The sequence below is a fragment of the Meleagris gallopavo genome, chromosome 1 (genome assembly GCF_905368555.1).
Source record: "Meleagris gallopavo chromosome 1, MGAL_WU_HG_1.1, whole genome shotgun sequence".
NCBI lineage: Eukaryota > Metazoa > Chordata > Aves > Galliformes > Phasianidae > Meleagris > Meleagris gallopavo.
Window position 1 is genome coordinate 191,368,067 of NC_139404.1, and position 15,455 is coordinate 191,383,521.

Genomic DNA, 15,455 nt, shown 5'->3' on the forward strand with positions numbered 1-15,455 from the left:
GATTTCTGTAAAATAAAAGATCCCAGTAAAAAGGGACAACACAATGGGAGTTCACCTGATGATCCTCAAAGATTTTCACTAACTTTCATTTGCAAAAAGTTAACTACCAGGATGGAGCCAGAATGCAGTATTACTCAGAGTCACAGTTAAGCTGCACATTGGTCACCAGCATTGCATACTTCAAAATGCATTTGCAGAGGTCCTCTCATGTAGTGTACAATGTTATTCCCCACCTTTGCCTTTCAATCCTCCAGAACTATAGGCCCTGAACATGAGCACTGCTTTTTTCATCCTGTCTTTGCAAATTTCATCACGTTTCAGCAGGGACGCAGATACAAATATATACAGACATCCATGGGATTAAACTGAGTATTTTTAGTTCTGACAGTTATCCCAACGACAACATGGTCATATGACTTGCAACAGACCACGTAACAGAAATTCATTAAAGGATATTAGACTTTAAATACTGTCTTGCAAATAAACTTTTAAATTTTGGTAACAGGAAACCTATAGAACACCACAATTGTATTTGAATGCTATTAGAAAATAAAGGCATAATAAGATGCAGCCTGTGAAAGAGACATCCCATTCATTCCAGGAGCACATTAAAGAGATTATTTTGCAACCACTACAATGCTACATAAGTTCATCTGACCTTAGTACTGGTGAAATAAAGCAATTAAAAATCCAAATGAACACATACGAAAAGACAGAATTCCTTTAATAATTTATCTGGATGATACAGATTACCCGCATAACACTATTAATACAGTACATGATCTCTGTTCAATGTAAACAGTATACAGATAAAGTTGGAAATACATTGTGAACAACACTGGAATAACCCAGAGGATAGTTAAAAAAAAAAATACAAGAATAGCTGTAGCATTCTTGTATGGTGATACTTCGATCAGAAGTTGTCATTGGGAAATATATACCACAGTTAATTTATTTTTAATATCATTGTAGTCTTCTGGTTTGGCTTTTCGAAGTCTTAAGAATTTCTGCACGCAATTCCCTTGTTTGATGGATCAATATTGAAGAGAAAAAGAGCCCTTCAATCCTCAACAAAATATACAAGCACTGCCACTATCAGCTAAGGGAGAAGAGGCATTTTTTCATACTGAAGCAGGTTTTAAAAGTGTTTTAAATTAGGAAGCTTCAAGCTAATATTACACATTCATGCTGCTAAACCACTGCTGTGATTGAAAATGATCCTGCTCTCATGTGCATTTCCCTACATCAGCATGAGCATTTATGCAATCTGCAAAGCAAATCAAACTAATTAACCTGAATTAAAACTAATCTATCTGAGATAAATTCGTGTATTTAAGAAGCAAAAAAAAGCTATTTCTGATCTGATTCATTCCCTTAAACAGTTCACTGGATATGAATGTTGATGACTGTCTATACAATGAGAGCAATTAGGTACAGCTAAACACATCTTCAGCCTCAGCTGAAACTACTCAAAATGAATGAATAGAGCTAAATGGCAGAGCCAAAATTCTGGTAAAGAATTAACATCACATAAACTCACGCTATTTATATTAGTCCAAACAAGATATACTTTGAGATCATAGTTTGGAGGACACTTGTTAATAAGGCTTCCTAATCTAACAGACAATTCTTCTCCTACCCACACCAAATAAAAAAAAGCTGGAAAAGTTTTAAGTCTGTCCAAAAGGAACCAAATGATTAAAAAAAAAAAAAAATCATAGATTGGTTTGAAATACTTTGCCTATTTCATTTCTTCAGCTTATGCTTCCAAAATCCCACATTTATGTCAGAATTCTGTGTGTCTTCAAAACTTTATAAGAGATGCCCACAGCAAAGGAGAACTACTGCACTTCAACTCTTGCTTGACATCATTTATGCATTTCAGAATGGCCATGCTTTCTCTCGCTATGAGCAGAACATGTTTCATGACTGAGCCTTTCCTCTAACTACTCAGATTTCTACTCTGGTTTTTTTTCTAAACTCAATTCTGTTTTTGCCAATGAGAGAGATGAAGTCTTCAGAGCAGGTACACTCCTTGTTTCGATTACTTTTCAACACTCAATGCCCATCTCTTGGTTTGTCTCAATATCCATTCAGTCCATGCTAATGCCTTCCTGAAGAGCCAAACAGAATACATGAGAGAAAAAGGTTATGGCTTTATTCTGTAACCGAGGCTTGTTTTCAGGCTAAATACACTCAGTATCACACAGATGTTATTTAAATGGGCTGTACAGTTCGTACTATCACTTTGGCGATCTTCAAGTTTGTTTGTGTCTATGAGGTAAATTTCATGGTGCAACACTTCTCCTCAATGCACAACTCTCTTTCTACCATGAAATGAAGGATCTTAGCTCTTTGTTCTTCTGCTTCACGTACTTTCTCCTTTGGCCCACGCATTCTCACAACGGAAACTGTGGAGATTCGGGTTCCTGGCACTACTAATTTGAACACTAATGAACAATTTATTAGCAGCTTATTTCCTTCCTGCATACCGCCAGCCTCACATACCCTCAAGCGAAAAGGCGGGAAACGGTACGTCCCCCGGCCCCCAACTCCCAGCTTTGCGCTTGCGCCACGCTCCCTGCGGCTGCCTCACTGCGCAGGCGCGCCGCCCTCCCGCGCTCTCCCTACAACGGGAAGCTAGAGGGGCCCGCCAGCAGCCCGCATGCGCACCGCTCATCCGGGCTCCGCATGGCGCATGCACTCTGCGAGCGGCCGGGCCCAGTGCACTCTGGGAAGGAGGCGGCCCTTGCTCCCGGCGGAGGGTGGCGGTGAATCCTCCCGGCCGCTCACAGCAGTGTGGAGCCGCTTCCCCCCCCCCCACCCCTCCTCCCTCCCTTCCCCCTGGCCTCCTCCTCCTCCTCCTCCTCCACCCCACATCCCCCCCCCTGTGGCCCGGCGGATTTAAAGGGGCAGCCCCACCGATCTGGGGGGCCATGCCGAACTTCTGCGCGGCCCCCAACTGCACCCGCAAGAGCACGCAGTCCGACCTGGCCTTCTTCCGGTTTCCCCGGGACCCGGTCAGGTGAGAGCCCAGATCGGGAAAGACAACCGGAGAGCGGCGGGGAGGAGGGAGCGGGCACCGGGCCTCGCTTCTCCCCTCACATCCCGGCCTGACACCCCGGCTGGGAGGCGGCTCGCTCCCTCCCTCCTCCTTTTTTCCGTGCTCCTCCTCACCTAGGCGGGAAGACTCCACTGTCAGGAGCCGCCCGCTTCTCCTCCTGGCGGCGGCCGCCCGCTCTGTGGTGCCCGAGGGGCGGGGCTCTGCGGGACCCTCCGGCCCGCGGCGGGAGGCGGGAGCGCTACTGCGCATGCGTCGAGGCGGCCGTTCGCTGCTCCCGCTGTACCCCTGTACGTGGGGGTTGCGTTTGTGAGGATGGGGGGAGGTTGGATGTAAGAGGAATGTGAGGGAGGGTGTGCCTGGCTCTGAAAGGCACTGTGAGGGACTGTGAGAGGGTGCTAGGGTGTGAGGGAGTGAAGGGTTGCTTGGCTCTGAGGATGCCTCCTTTTGACAGGTATCTCATGCTCATCAGTAGCCCTTTCTATGCCATGTGGTGCTTAGAGAGGTTTTGGAGTGTCCTCCCTCAAAACCTCTCTGGATGCCATGCTATGGGGGGCTCTGCTGGGGTAGGGTTGGCTTAGGGGAACCTTGGGGTGTCTCCAGTCTCAGTCATTTCATAAATGGCCAAATGGCTTAATGCCCAGACAATTGGATGGATAAATAATTGATTGGATGGTCATAATCAGTCCTGTGAGAAGGACCTGGGGGTCCTGATGGATGAAGAATGTAATATGAGCCAGCATTGTGCTCTTGCAGCTCAGAAAGCAAATGGTATCCTGGGCTCCATCAGAAGAGGGGTGGCCAGCAGGGACAGAAGGGGGATTGTCCCCCTCTAATCTGCTCTTGTGAGGCCCCATCTGGAGTATTGTGTCTGGGTCTGGAGCCTCCAGTACAAGAAAGACAGGGAGCTGTTGGAGAGGGTCCAGAGAAGAGCCACAGAGATGATCAGGGAGCTGCAGCACCTCCTCTGTGAAGACAGGCTGAGGGAGCTGGGCTTGTTCAGCCTGGAGGAAAAGAAGGCTGCGGAGTGACCTCATTGCAGCCTTCCAGTACCTAAAGGGAGTCTACAAACAGGAGAGGAATCGATTCTTTGAAAGGGGAGATAACAGCAGGACAAGGGGAAATGGTTTGAAGTTGAGGGAGGGAAGATTTAGGTTGGATGTCAGGGGGAAGTTCTTTAGAGAGAGGGTGGTGAGGTACTGGAACAGCTGCCCAGGGGGGTTGTGGATGCCCTGTCCATCCCTGGAGGTGTTCAAGGCCAAGTTGGATAGGGCCCTGGACAGCCTGGTCTAGTATTAAATGTGGAGGTTGGTGGCCCTGTTGGTGGCAAGGGGGTTGGACCTTGAGGTCCTTTCCAACCCCGGCCATTCTGTGATTCTGTGAATCAAAAGGTTGTGAATGGCTCTATGTCCTGGTTGAGGTTGGTGACGAGTGGTGTCCTCCAAGGGTCTGACTTGGGACCAGTGTCATTCAACATCTTTGTCAGGGTTTGAGCGTACCCTCAGGAGGTTTGCTGATGACACCAAGTTGAGTGGTGCAGTTGACACAACAGAAGGAAGGTACCTGGATGGACGTAAAAAGTAGGCCCACATGAACCAAGTGACGTTTGGCAATGCAAACTGCAAGGTGTTGCACTTGAGTCTGAGCAGTCCTGTATATGCATACAGGCTGGGAGAAGAACTCATTTAGACCAGCCCTGCAGAGGACATAGGGATCCTGGTGGATGACAGGTCATCCATGAGCCAGCATTGTACTCTTGTGGCCAAGAGGGCTAACAGTACCCCGGGTCACATTAAACTGAATGTGGTTTGCAACCCTGGAGGCCAATCATATCCAGGTCTGCATCAAAAGAGGGCTGGCAGCAGAGCAAGGGAGGTCATTGTTTCTCTCTACTCTGCCCCCGTTAGGTCCCATCTGGAGTACTGCATCTGGAGACTTGCAACCTTTATGATAAACAGCTGTCAGTGAGTCGGTGGTCAATGGTAGAGCATCCTAAGCAGCAGCAGAAGTGGTGAGGTATTCAAGTTCCAAATTCCAAGAAGAATCTGTGTGCTGGTAAAGCAAGTTGTATGAGTTGATTTAGGCCGTGGAAAATGCAGTGAGAAATAAGACACATTTAGATGTAGAAATCAACCTGTCAATTTCACCCCTGTGCCAGTGTAGATCATGGAGCAGATTCTCCTGGAAGCTGTGCTAAGGCACATGGAAGGCTGGGAGGTGATACAGGATAACGAGCTTGGTTTCTCCAAGGGCAGATCCTGCCTGACCAACCTAGTGGCCTTCTATGATGGCCTAGCTGTGACAGAGGACAAGGGAAGAGCCACTGATGTCATCTATCTGGACTTCAGTAAGGCCTTTGACACAGTCCCCCATAACATCCTTCTCTCTAAGTTGGAATGATATAGATCTTATACATGGACTGTTTGATGGACAAGGAACTGGTTGCAAGATCAGTGGTGGTCAGTGACTTAAAATGGTGATGAGGACCAGTGCTCTTTAACATCTCCTTCGGTGACATCAACAGTGAGATCACGTGCACCTTCAGCAGTTGGCAGATGACACCAAGCTGTGTGGTGCAGTCAACATGTCCAAGAGATGGGATGCCATCCAGAGAGATCGGGACAGGCTGAGCAGTGAGCCCAGGAGAACCTCATGAGGTTCAGTAAGTCCAATTGCAAGTCTGCACGTGGTTCGTGGCAACCCTTGCTATCAGTACAAGCTAGGGAATGTAAGGATGGAGCACAGCCCTGCTGAAAAGACCTAGGGATACTGGTGGATGGTAGTTGGACATCAGCCAGTGTGTCCTCACAAGCAAGAAAGCCTACTGTATCCCAGGTTGCATCTAATGCAGCGTCAGCAGGGCAAGGGGGTGATCCTGTGCCTTTGCTGTGTGCTGTGAGACCTCACCTAGAGTATTGCGACCTGATGTGGAGTCCTCAGTACAGGAGAGACGTGGAGCTGGTAGAGCATATCCAGAGGAGGGACACAAAAATGATCCAAGGGATGGAACACCTCTCCTATGAGGACAGGCTGAGAAAGCTGGGGCTGTGCAGCCTGGAGAAGAGAAAGCTCCAAGGAGAGCAGCCTGTCAGTATCTGAAGGGGGGCTGTAAGAAAGAAGGGAAGAAGGAAAGAAGGTAAGCAGGTTCTTTCGCAGGAATTGGACAAAGGGAAATGATTTCGTATTAAAGAAGGGCAGATTAAGATTGGATATTAGGAAGAAGTGTTTTCTGCAAAATTGGGTTTTGATGCTCTCTGAGCTTCAGGCATAATTTGTAAGGAATCCTTGCTGGAAAATCTGAATGTTGTCAAGTTATGCAATACATGATAGTTTATTGTGTAAAGAAAATATCTTCTTCAGTTCATAACTTGTCTACTGAAAGGAGCTTTAGTTTAATGTTTGCCATTGTAGCATGTCGGGAATGTGCAGTTAATGGAACTATAAACTAAAATACTTAAAGTAAACTTAAATACTTAAAACTATGTTTTAAGATTTCTTAATGTATTTACTGTCAGCCATCATTTGTAGAAGCTTAGAGTCAAAGATCTTTTGGAAAAAATGTGTATCAGCTATAATGAGGTGAATAGCATAAATTAATGTTTGCAAAAAGAAGTGCCCATGGAATTGGATCTCAGTTATGGTTGTAGGAATGGCTTACTTCTGAGTCAGTAACTGATAACAGTCAGTTATTACTCGTAACATTTACCATCTCCCTTTAGTTGTGTGGCTACCTGACAAAATACCAACACTCCAGTCTTTGCTGCTGAAGTTCCATAGATGTCTAGGGCTCCAGTTACAGATCTTATGGTCCAGTGGGTGAAGAGCTTGGTGCCTGTGCCTGATCAGGATCCACAAACTCTTTGTGCCAAGATCATTTACTCAGGAGTCGATTTCAGCACAGGAGGTGGCAGCCACAGCTGCCTTTATGTAACCAGGGGGGAAAACAAGAAAGGAGAGGAGCATTTGGTAATTTTATCTTTGTGCAACTCTTTTTTCCTGTATGGCTGTTCTGAGAAGCTTGTGGTGTCTTTTGATTTGCTGAAGAGTCTGATCTGGTGCTTACCTTCTATTAGTATGTACTTAACTTGTTCTCTGGATGGCAGCAACATTGGAGATAGAGGAATTTGGGCTGACTTTGCCTTGACGACTGTATGCCAGCTCTGATGTATGTGCTGTATATGTGCCATTGCTGCCACCAGTTTGTTCCTGTGTTTGCTAGGAGGCGATTCAGAGGAGCTATCATAAAGCAAGGAGCTTTGACTTTGCTCTGTGGTGGTCTTCCTCAGCCTCCCTGAGTCAGTGGAGAAAAGCATGTAAGGTCAGGCTCTTGTTCTGAACATCCCTCTATCAGGAGGCTCATCAGCCTTTGAGACAGCCAATATGATTGCCCTTAATTGTTTGCTAATTGGAGCACCTGCTTAGAAAGTATTAGAGCTAGACTGAATATGGTCTGCGTGTTAAAGTTCTCCAATGTGAAAAAAGCCATATTTATGCTGTGTGGTTAAAGGAAGAGTGTTCTCCTGTTCTCTTGTTGAGGTGCTTGCATTTTCCAGGCAGGAGTGCAAGACCTGTGCTGCTGAAAGACTGAGCAAGAAAAGTGTTTTTATTTTAATAAAAGTTGTTATCTGTGAATCTATGAGAATAATATATTAGAAATGACTCCTGCTTTGTGGATCTTGTTGCTGCTGTTATTTTTTTGTTCTAAGTGCCAATTAGAAAAACAAGAAGAGAGAGAAATCTAAGTTGAAAAGCTGAGAAGTATGTAGCAAAGTGATGTGTTGTAAAAGAAGTCATTGAGAATGAAAGTTCCTTCTCATTTTTATTGTAGGATTACTGTGATAGCATTATAATTCTTGGTAATGTAGCTGTTTCTGGCTTTCTTCAGTTTGTTTGGGGAGGGTTTTGGCCTAGGAGAGGTAGGAGCTTGTATAACTTCATTACACAGAATTATCAACAATAAACCTTCTATCAGATTACAGTAACATTTGTGTTACTGTATGTGGTGAGTCTGGTGCCTCAAGGTGCATGTCCATTACAACAGTGCTCCTTCAGAGAATCGTCTTCGTGGGACTTGTTTTTATTTTGAACTTCTAAACACTGAGATATTAATGACTGCTGGAATGTTTTTAACTTACATGTATAATTAACTGAGCAAATGAAATAGTAGATGAGTTTTACTGGATGCTGCATGCTGCTCAAATGTGGTTGCATAGACCCCATTAGGGGAAGTATAAGCTGACTAATTTACATCAGTTATTGGTAGTAGTGACTGCCTGGGTGATACTGAATGGTAAGCAAATAGATAAAAGCAGATTTTTGAACGATCTTTTGATTCTTTACAGCCTTTCATGAAGGGCAGGGCTCACTGCACACTGCTTATGAGCCAGGCTTGAAACTTAGGGGAATTGGTTTAAACTTAAAACTAGCTAACATTTTCTGCTTACGTGCAGGTGTCAGAGATGGGTAGAGAACTGTCGAAGGGCAGATTTAGAAGATAAAACTCCAGATCAACTCAACAAGCACTACAGACTGTGCGCTAAACATTTTGAGACCTCTATGATATGTAGAAGTGTAAGTAAAACCAAACATTTGCTTATTGCACCTTGCAGAACATGATTAAGATTCTTTTTAATCAGATTGCTGCATTTAATCTTTGATCTCCTGGGTAAGGGGTCTATGGGAAAATTAATCTTTTAGTTTTAATTGACATTGTTGTTGTGGCCCAGGGTACTGCACAGACTTGTAGATGTCTGTACTGGCACAAAGGATGAGGTGGAAGCAAGTAGCTTGGAATAAGAAATGCAGAACTGCTTCTGCTGGCTTACTGATTGTGTAGCTCTGGTCTTCATTGCAGTTCTTTTCTCGTGCAAAACTGTTCATTTTGTTTACTGTCACTATATGTTACAACATTATTTACATTTATTGGGAGTAAGAATGTATGTTTGCATACCTCTAATTATTTAAAATCATTAGTGTGCTGTTACTGAAGTGTGCACATCGTGCAGTTCAGTTCAGTTGCACTCAGCTGTGGCCAAGAGGTTTAAACATTCTGTGTATCTGTCAGGCTTTTGGTTCCTGCTATTTTTTATCCAGCAAAAATCATGGTACTGTTTCCTGTTAGCATGAAGAATTGAAGGCTATTATTTCATCGAGATGATGCTGATTTTTTTTAACAGCTTGCTTAGCAGTAGGAAATGATAGATTTGTGGCTTTGTACCAAATTTTGATTTCTAGACTGAAATAGACGAAGTTGGTCTTCTCGTTATGTAGAATAATTAAAACATGTAGGTCAGACTATGAATTCCTAGTGGTAGTACACATGACAGGGTCTTTGTTTAGCCAGCATCCCAGAAACAGACCAAAAAATGCCCATTGGAAGTTAATTCTGGATCTGCAGTGAAGCTTCATGAAACTCTGTTTGAAATCCTCGGTCCAGTGACATGTCTAAACACGGTCAGTTAAAGGTCTGTTCTTGATGGAAACAGTTCAATTTAGACAATGTATATTTGCATATACTGTGAACTTAAATTTGTATTTAAAACACTAACTGCTGGAAACATTTATATGATCATCTAGAAGCCTTCCTCTTCTTCATCTGACAGATGTGTTTTCCTTCAGGGTGATCAAAGTGTTTTCTTTCTGATGCATCAGTGTCTGTACGTTCAGAAAATTTATTAAAAAATAATAGTAATATTCAAATAACTTAAAATTGCTGCACCAGGGGTCTGTGATATGAAGATAAAGGGGAGGAAAAAGTGGTTATACTTATTTTCTTAAACATCTCATTTTCAGTCTTCTTTCGACATCCTTGAAAATGGTTATTGCATAGTAGAACTATATGTCTGTTTTGATGCATCAGAAAGTGAACATAATTAACTGGAAAAAAAATCTGTGTACAAAACCAACAGAAATTCGTAGGTGATGCTCATTGTACACACAACACAAAACCCACAAAATTTCAGAGGTGATTTTTTTTCTTCCCCAAAAACACAGAATTTCAGAGACTATGCTTGCTTCCCAGAGACAACACTAATCTGGATGTCTTTACAGAGTCCTTACAGAACAGTTTTAAGAGATAATGCTGTGCCAACTATATTTGATCTTACAAGTCATCTGAACAATCCCCACAGCAGACATAGAAAACGAATAAAAGAGCTGGTAAGTTTGTAAAGTAAGTTTGGTTTGGCTTTGCTTTAATAAGCAAAGTTAAGTTAGAACTATGAAAACAAGTAAGTTCATGTGAAATTTTACATGAAATGTCTAATGATTAGCACTTTGGTGTTTTCAGTTTCTATACTGCTATTTGAGTATAATGTTATAGATTGTAAGTTAAAATCTGAATGTTATACTGAAGTTTTATCTACCAGAAGTTTAATCTGGATAATCTGGAAAACAAGAGCTGATTGTGTCTTCCAAGGGAAGCTTCCTCTTACTTGTTATTGCAGTGCTAACTGAAAAACACCTTATAGCTGCAACCCTGCAAATCTTGCTCCGTGTTGATGTTTATCTGAGTCACTTCTGCAGTTCAGACATCCTTCAGAGCTCTACAAATACAATCCATGTGTAGAAGCAAGGTCAGGCAATTTCTTGTGGAACTGTAACTTGTCAGTGGCTCTTTTGGGACACTTTGTGTCTTTAAGTCTCTGTGGGTTTCCGTATACTGAAGATTAAGATGAATTTAACTCCTAAACTGTGTTTATACATCAGAGTACTACAGACAGTTTCTAGATGCATTTGATAAGTGTTTATTAACTGAAACTTAGAAAATAATTGAAAGCTACTGCTATCAGTACGTGTTTGTAGTAGAATGGAATTCTTTAATGTAATTGATTGACTCATAATTGTAAAATGCAGATTGAACAATCTCCTGATGTGTTTATGGGAACCTTAGCAGTAGTAGCAAACCATTCTTCTGCAATTAGTAGATACGTGTTGTGACAGCAATAAACTGCCTGAAGAACCTCCTTCTCTTAGACCTTCTAGCACGTTTTTGGTAGGTATTAACAGTCTGAAAATGGTCTCATCTGCAGTATTTGCATCTGACCTTGATATATTTCAGTATTTTAAAGGGATCATGTGGTAGACAATAACATCAATGTATCTTTTTTTTTTTTTTAAGAGTGAAGATGAAATAAGAACACTGAAGCAGCAAAAGAGTAAGTGGGCAAAATAATCAGTTCATAAAAACTTTGTTTATTAAGACTGATAAGGAACTGTAGGGCACATAACTGTAAACTTATTTATTTGTTTAGGAGGATAATTTAGTTGCTGTCTGATTCAGATAGTTCATCTAAGCTCATTCCAGTGTAGTCAGTCACTTCAAAACTGGAAATATTCTTCTCTGGATTCCAGTAACTTAAAGGTAATGTAGAGAGTAGAGGAAAGCAAATGTTATGTTTTAGTTGTCTTAACACAATATTTTGTATTTTGTAGTTAATGAAGCTTTTGAACGGGAACAGGCAACTCAAGAACTGAATGAAAGCAATGCACAAAACGCTGTCTCAGAGGAAGGTGGGGAGCAGCAAGAGGAAAAATCTATTCCTTTAACTCTAGAAGAAAGAGAAAACAAGGATTACCTTAAGTCATTGTTTGAAATTCTGATCCTAATGGGTAAACAAAATATTCCCTTGGATATCCATAATGCAGATGAGCTTCCAGAAGGTATTTTTACTTCAGATAACTTTCAGGCTCTGCTGGAATATAGGATCAATGCTGGAGATGAAGTTCTGAGGAAACGGTTTGAGATGACTGCGGTCAATCTTGAGTATTGTTCAAAAACGCAGCAGAAACAAATGCTTGAGATCTGTGAGAGCTGCATTAGAGAAGAAACACTGAGGGAAGTAAGAGACTCACACTTCTTTTCTATTGTCACTGATGAAGTAGTAGACATAGCAGGAGAGGAACATTTGCCAGTCTTGGTGAGATTTGTTGATGATTCTCATAATCTGAGAGAAGAATTCATAGGATTTTTACCTTACGAGGCTGATCCTGAAATATTAGCTGTTAAGTTCCATACGACTATTACTGAAAAATGGGGTCTGAACATGGAATACTGTCGGGGTCAAGCCTACATCGTCTCCAGTGGGTTTGCTTCTAAAATGAAAGTTGTGGCTACAAGACTCTTGGAGAAGTATCCACAAGCTGTGTATACTCTGTGTTCCTCTTGTGCCTTAAATGTATGGTTGGCAAAGTCGGTTCCTGTTGTTGGTGTTTCCATGGCCCTAGGAACGATTGAAGAAGTTCGCTGTCTTTTTAGTCGATCTCCACAATTACTGGTGGAACTGGACAATACAATTTCTGCTCTTTTTCAGAACAACGAGGAGAAAGGTAATGAGCTGAAGGAGATCTGCCGTTCTCAGTGGACAGGCAGGCATGATACTTTTGAGGTTTTGGTGGATCTCATGCAGGCTTTGGTACTGTGTTTGGACGCGGTAAGCAACGATTCCACTGTCAGGTGGAACAACTTCATTGCTGGTCGAGCATTTGTACTTTCAAGTGCATTAACAGATTTTGACTTCATTGTCACTATTGTAATTCTGAAAAACGTTCTGTCTTTTACGAGAGCATTTGGAAAAAATCTCCAGGGACAAACATCAGATGTATTCTTTGCAGCTAGCAGCTTAACAGCGGTGTTGCATTCTCTGAATGAAGTGATGGAGAATATTGAAGTTTATCATGAATTTTGGTTTGAGGAAGCAACAAATTTGGCTGCAAAATTGGATGTACAAATTAAACTCCCTGGAAAATTCCGCAGGTCTCAACAGGGTAACTTGGACGCTGAGTTAACATCAGAAAATTACTACAAGGAAATTCTTAGTGTCCCTACAGTGGAACATATAATTCAAGAATTAAAAGATATATTCTCAGAACAACATTTAAAAGCTCTGAAGTGTTTATCTTTAGTGCCCTCAGTCATGGGTCAGCTCAAATTCAATACGTCTGAGGAGCATCACGCTGACATGTACAAAAATGACTTACCTAATCCGGACACGCTTTCTGCTGAGCTTCATTGTTGGAGAATCAAGTGGAAGCACAGAGGAAAAGATATTGAACTTCCAGCTACTATTTATGAAGCACTTCACTTGCCAGACATAAAATATTTCCCAAATGTATATGCATTGCTTAAAGTCTTGTGCATTCTTCCAGTGATGAAAGTGGAGAATGAAAAATATGAAATAGGACGAAAGCGCTTAAAGGCATACCTGAAAAACACCGTGACAGAGCAAAGGTCAAGCAACCTAGCTTTGCTGAACATAAACATTGATATAAAACATGACTTAGATTTAATGGTGGACACCTACATTAAGCTCTATCCAGGTAAAGTGGAATTTCAAGCAGACTTTCTTCCCTCGAACAACTCTGAAGTAACAGAGAGCGCTTAATTTTTTTAAGCTCTTACCAGTCTGATTAAACAGCTTTTTGCTAGTTAACTTGCAATGGGGGGGAGGGGGGGAAAGACTTGGAAATCTAAAATAAATAATCACCACAATTGTATTTCCATTTTAGGTCTCAGATTTAAGAAGCTGTGGTCAATAACCCACGTTATGTTTTGTTAGTCTGTATTAAATATACTATGTGAACAAAAACAAGTCTGAAAATAAGCCCATGTTCTTTGCAGAGGTGCTTTCTGTGTCTGATTGACGTAACTGGGTGCTTGCTTGCTGCATCTTGGGAAAAGTACGTTGTGATGATTGTAGATCTGATGGGGCTATTACAATACTTTCTGATGAAATAGGTTAAGAAAAAACTGAAAGTGTTAAAAAGGGTATAATCGATTTCTGTTCTGTTACTTAGAATTTGACTTCATGCTTTTTGAATTTGTCTTTAACTGATTCCTATTCAGTTGGCATTTTGGAGAACGAATTCAGGAGTTGCACAGGCCTCATGGTGTGGACTGTTCTTGGTGTAAAGTGAATGTTCGTGGTACAGAGATACGTTTAAGGTTTCACTGGAAGAGTCAACCTCTTTAATCTCTTGACTGTTTACATTCCTTTGTGTGAGACACACAACTTTAGGCTTTTAACAAGCATGGCAGGAGTACTGAAATTCTTTAAGGACACTAAAAAAATTAACATTTATTCCAGAACAACATAAGTCTGTTTGACAAAAAAAAGTGAATCTTATTGTCTGTTTACTTGTGAACTCACCCAGGAAAGATTAAAATAAGAGTTCGTTGTTTGTCTGGAAGTAAGATTGAAAATATTGCTGTTATTTTTGGCAAGAATAAAACATTTTTGTACAGTTTATTGCGATTTAAAATAAAATGTGAATTGCTTTTTATACAGTATTGAATTTATTAGTAAAGCGATGCCTCTTTGAGAATGTCTATACTTTTGTAAGGTACCTTTTAGTTTGGTTGTGTTTGTTTTGTTTTGTGATCCTAGTAGTAACCTTGTCTTAAGACACAGAAAGAACTGTGTAGTAATGCATGATCTGTATGTTCTGCTGAAGGTTTTCTAAAGCATTTTGAAATAGTTTTTAAACACACCGTTCTTAATTGCAGAAGTTTTGTTTGACTGAAGCAGTGACAGGTGGAAATAGCTTTAACTTGAATGGCTGAAAAGTTTTGTAGCTATCCTGATGCATGCCAGTTTTTTAACTTATAATTGTGCTTCTATGTATTTTCTTTCCAGTGGAGGAAAACCCCAGCAACAGAAAATTGAATGACTGTAGAGACGGTGATAAATACAACTCCCAGTGTGATCACAGGCAAACAATAAGAATAAATTTGGAAAAAAACAAACCCTACAACTCTTTAGTTCTAGTAAACCTAGTTATTAAAATGGTTATGTACATCTTAAATGTTTTTAGGAGCTTTTATTTACATTGGTGTAGGTAAAAATTACTTTTAAAAGTGTTATCATTTCTTTTGCTGCTATTTCTATCTGATATCTGGCATGCTTTCCTATTCATGCAGTTGTCTCAGACAGAAAATGTAATAACCAGTAATAGCTTGTTCTTTTTCTGAAAAGGATATATGGAAAAAAAAAAAAAAAAAAAAAAAAAGAAAAGAAAAGAAAGTTAGAATTCAGACAGAAAATCTTTGTTTAAGAACATCTGAATTACAATCTTAATAATGGGGGGAAAGAAAGGACGAGGGTTAGGGGGAAAATGCTTTTCTATCCTGGGAATGTTTGTCACTTCTAGACTTCTAGTAAACACGGTGATGTGAGGTGAGCCTTTTACCAGTCCTCTATCAGGAATGCTTTAAGAAGAAATAAAAAAAGGTGCAGCAAAGTGACTTACTCCAATAGTTGGAATCCCCACTGCACAGCAGACTTGCCGAGCTCCCTGAGTCTTTTGACAGCAGGCAAGGTTAAATGCCCTGTGAAGCAAATTAATTCCACCTAACTTCTGTTTCTGAGCTGTAATAATTACTGCAGGCTCATTTGCT

At 41.3% G+C, this 15,455-nt stretch overlaps 1 protein-coding gene and 1 long non-coding RNA gene across 6 annotated transcripts; one reads left to right on the forward strand and one right to left on the reverse strand.

The window, feature by feature from the left end:
* Window positions 1-707: 707 nt before the first annotated feature.
* On the reverse strand, window positions 708-3,422 carry LOC146545846 (uncharacterized). Of its 3 annotated transcripts, none has more exons than XR_014881173.1 (2): window positions 3,178-3,422; window positions 708-2,114 (listed from the first exon to the last, which is right to left on the reverse strand). It is a non-coding gene; the product is annotated as an uncharacterized LOC146545846 (long non-coding RNA). The 3 variants fall into 3 exon arrangements; XR_014881172.1 differs by having other exon boundaries at window positions 2,991-3,422; XR_014881171.1 differs by having other exon boundaries at window positions 708-2,450; window positions 2,991-3,422.
* Window positions 2,824-14,341, forward strand: THAP12 (THAP domain containing 12). Of its 3 annotated transcripts, none has more exons than XM_085216499.1 (5): window positions 2,824-3,025; window positions 8,512-8,632; window positions 10,055-10,219; window positions 11,181-11,217; window positions 11,495-14,341. In XM_085216499.1, the coding sequence occupies exons 1-5, from the start codon at window positions 2,937-2,939 to the stop codon at window positions 13,441-13,443; spliced, it is 2,361 nt and encodes a 786-aa protein (XP_085072625.1). In that variant the 5' UTR covers window positions 2,824-2,936; the 3' UTR covers window positions 13,444-14,341. The 3 variants fall into 3 exon arrangements, with proteins under 3 accessions (XP_085072625.1, XP_085072626.1, XP_085072627.1); XM_085216500.1 differs by having other exon boundaries at window positions 2,825-3,025; window positions 10,112-10,219; XM_085216501.1 differs by lacking the exon at window positions 2,824-3,025 and adding an exon at window positions 4,896-6,197.
* The last annotated feature ends 1,114 nt before the right edge of the window (window positions 14,342-15,455 follow it).

Coding starts and splice junctions, on each gene's coding strand:
- THAP12 (XM_085216499.1), top strand. CDS start 2,937: ATGCCGAACTTCTGCGCGGCCCCCAACTGCACCCGCAAGAGCACGCAG. Junction 3,026..8,511: donor TTTCCCCGGGACCCGGTCAG/GTGAGAGCCCAG, acceptor GCTTACGTGCAG/GTGTCAGAGATGGGTAGAGA. Junction 8,633..10,054: donor CCTCTATGATATGTAGAAGT/GTAAGTAAAACC, acceptor CCAAAAACACAG/AATTTCAGAGACTATGCTTG.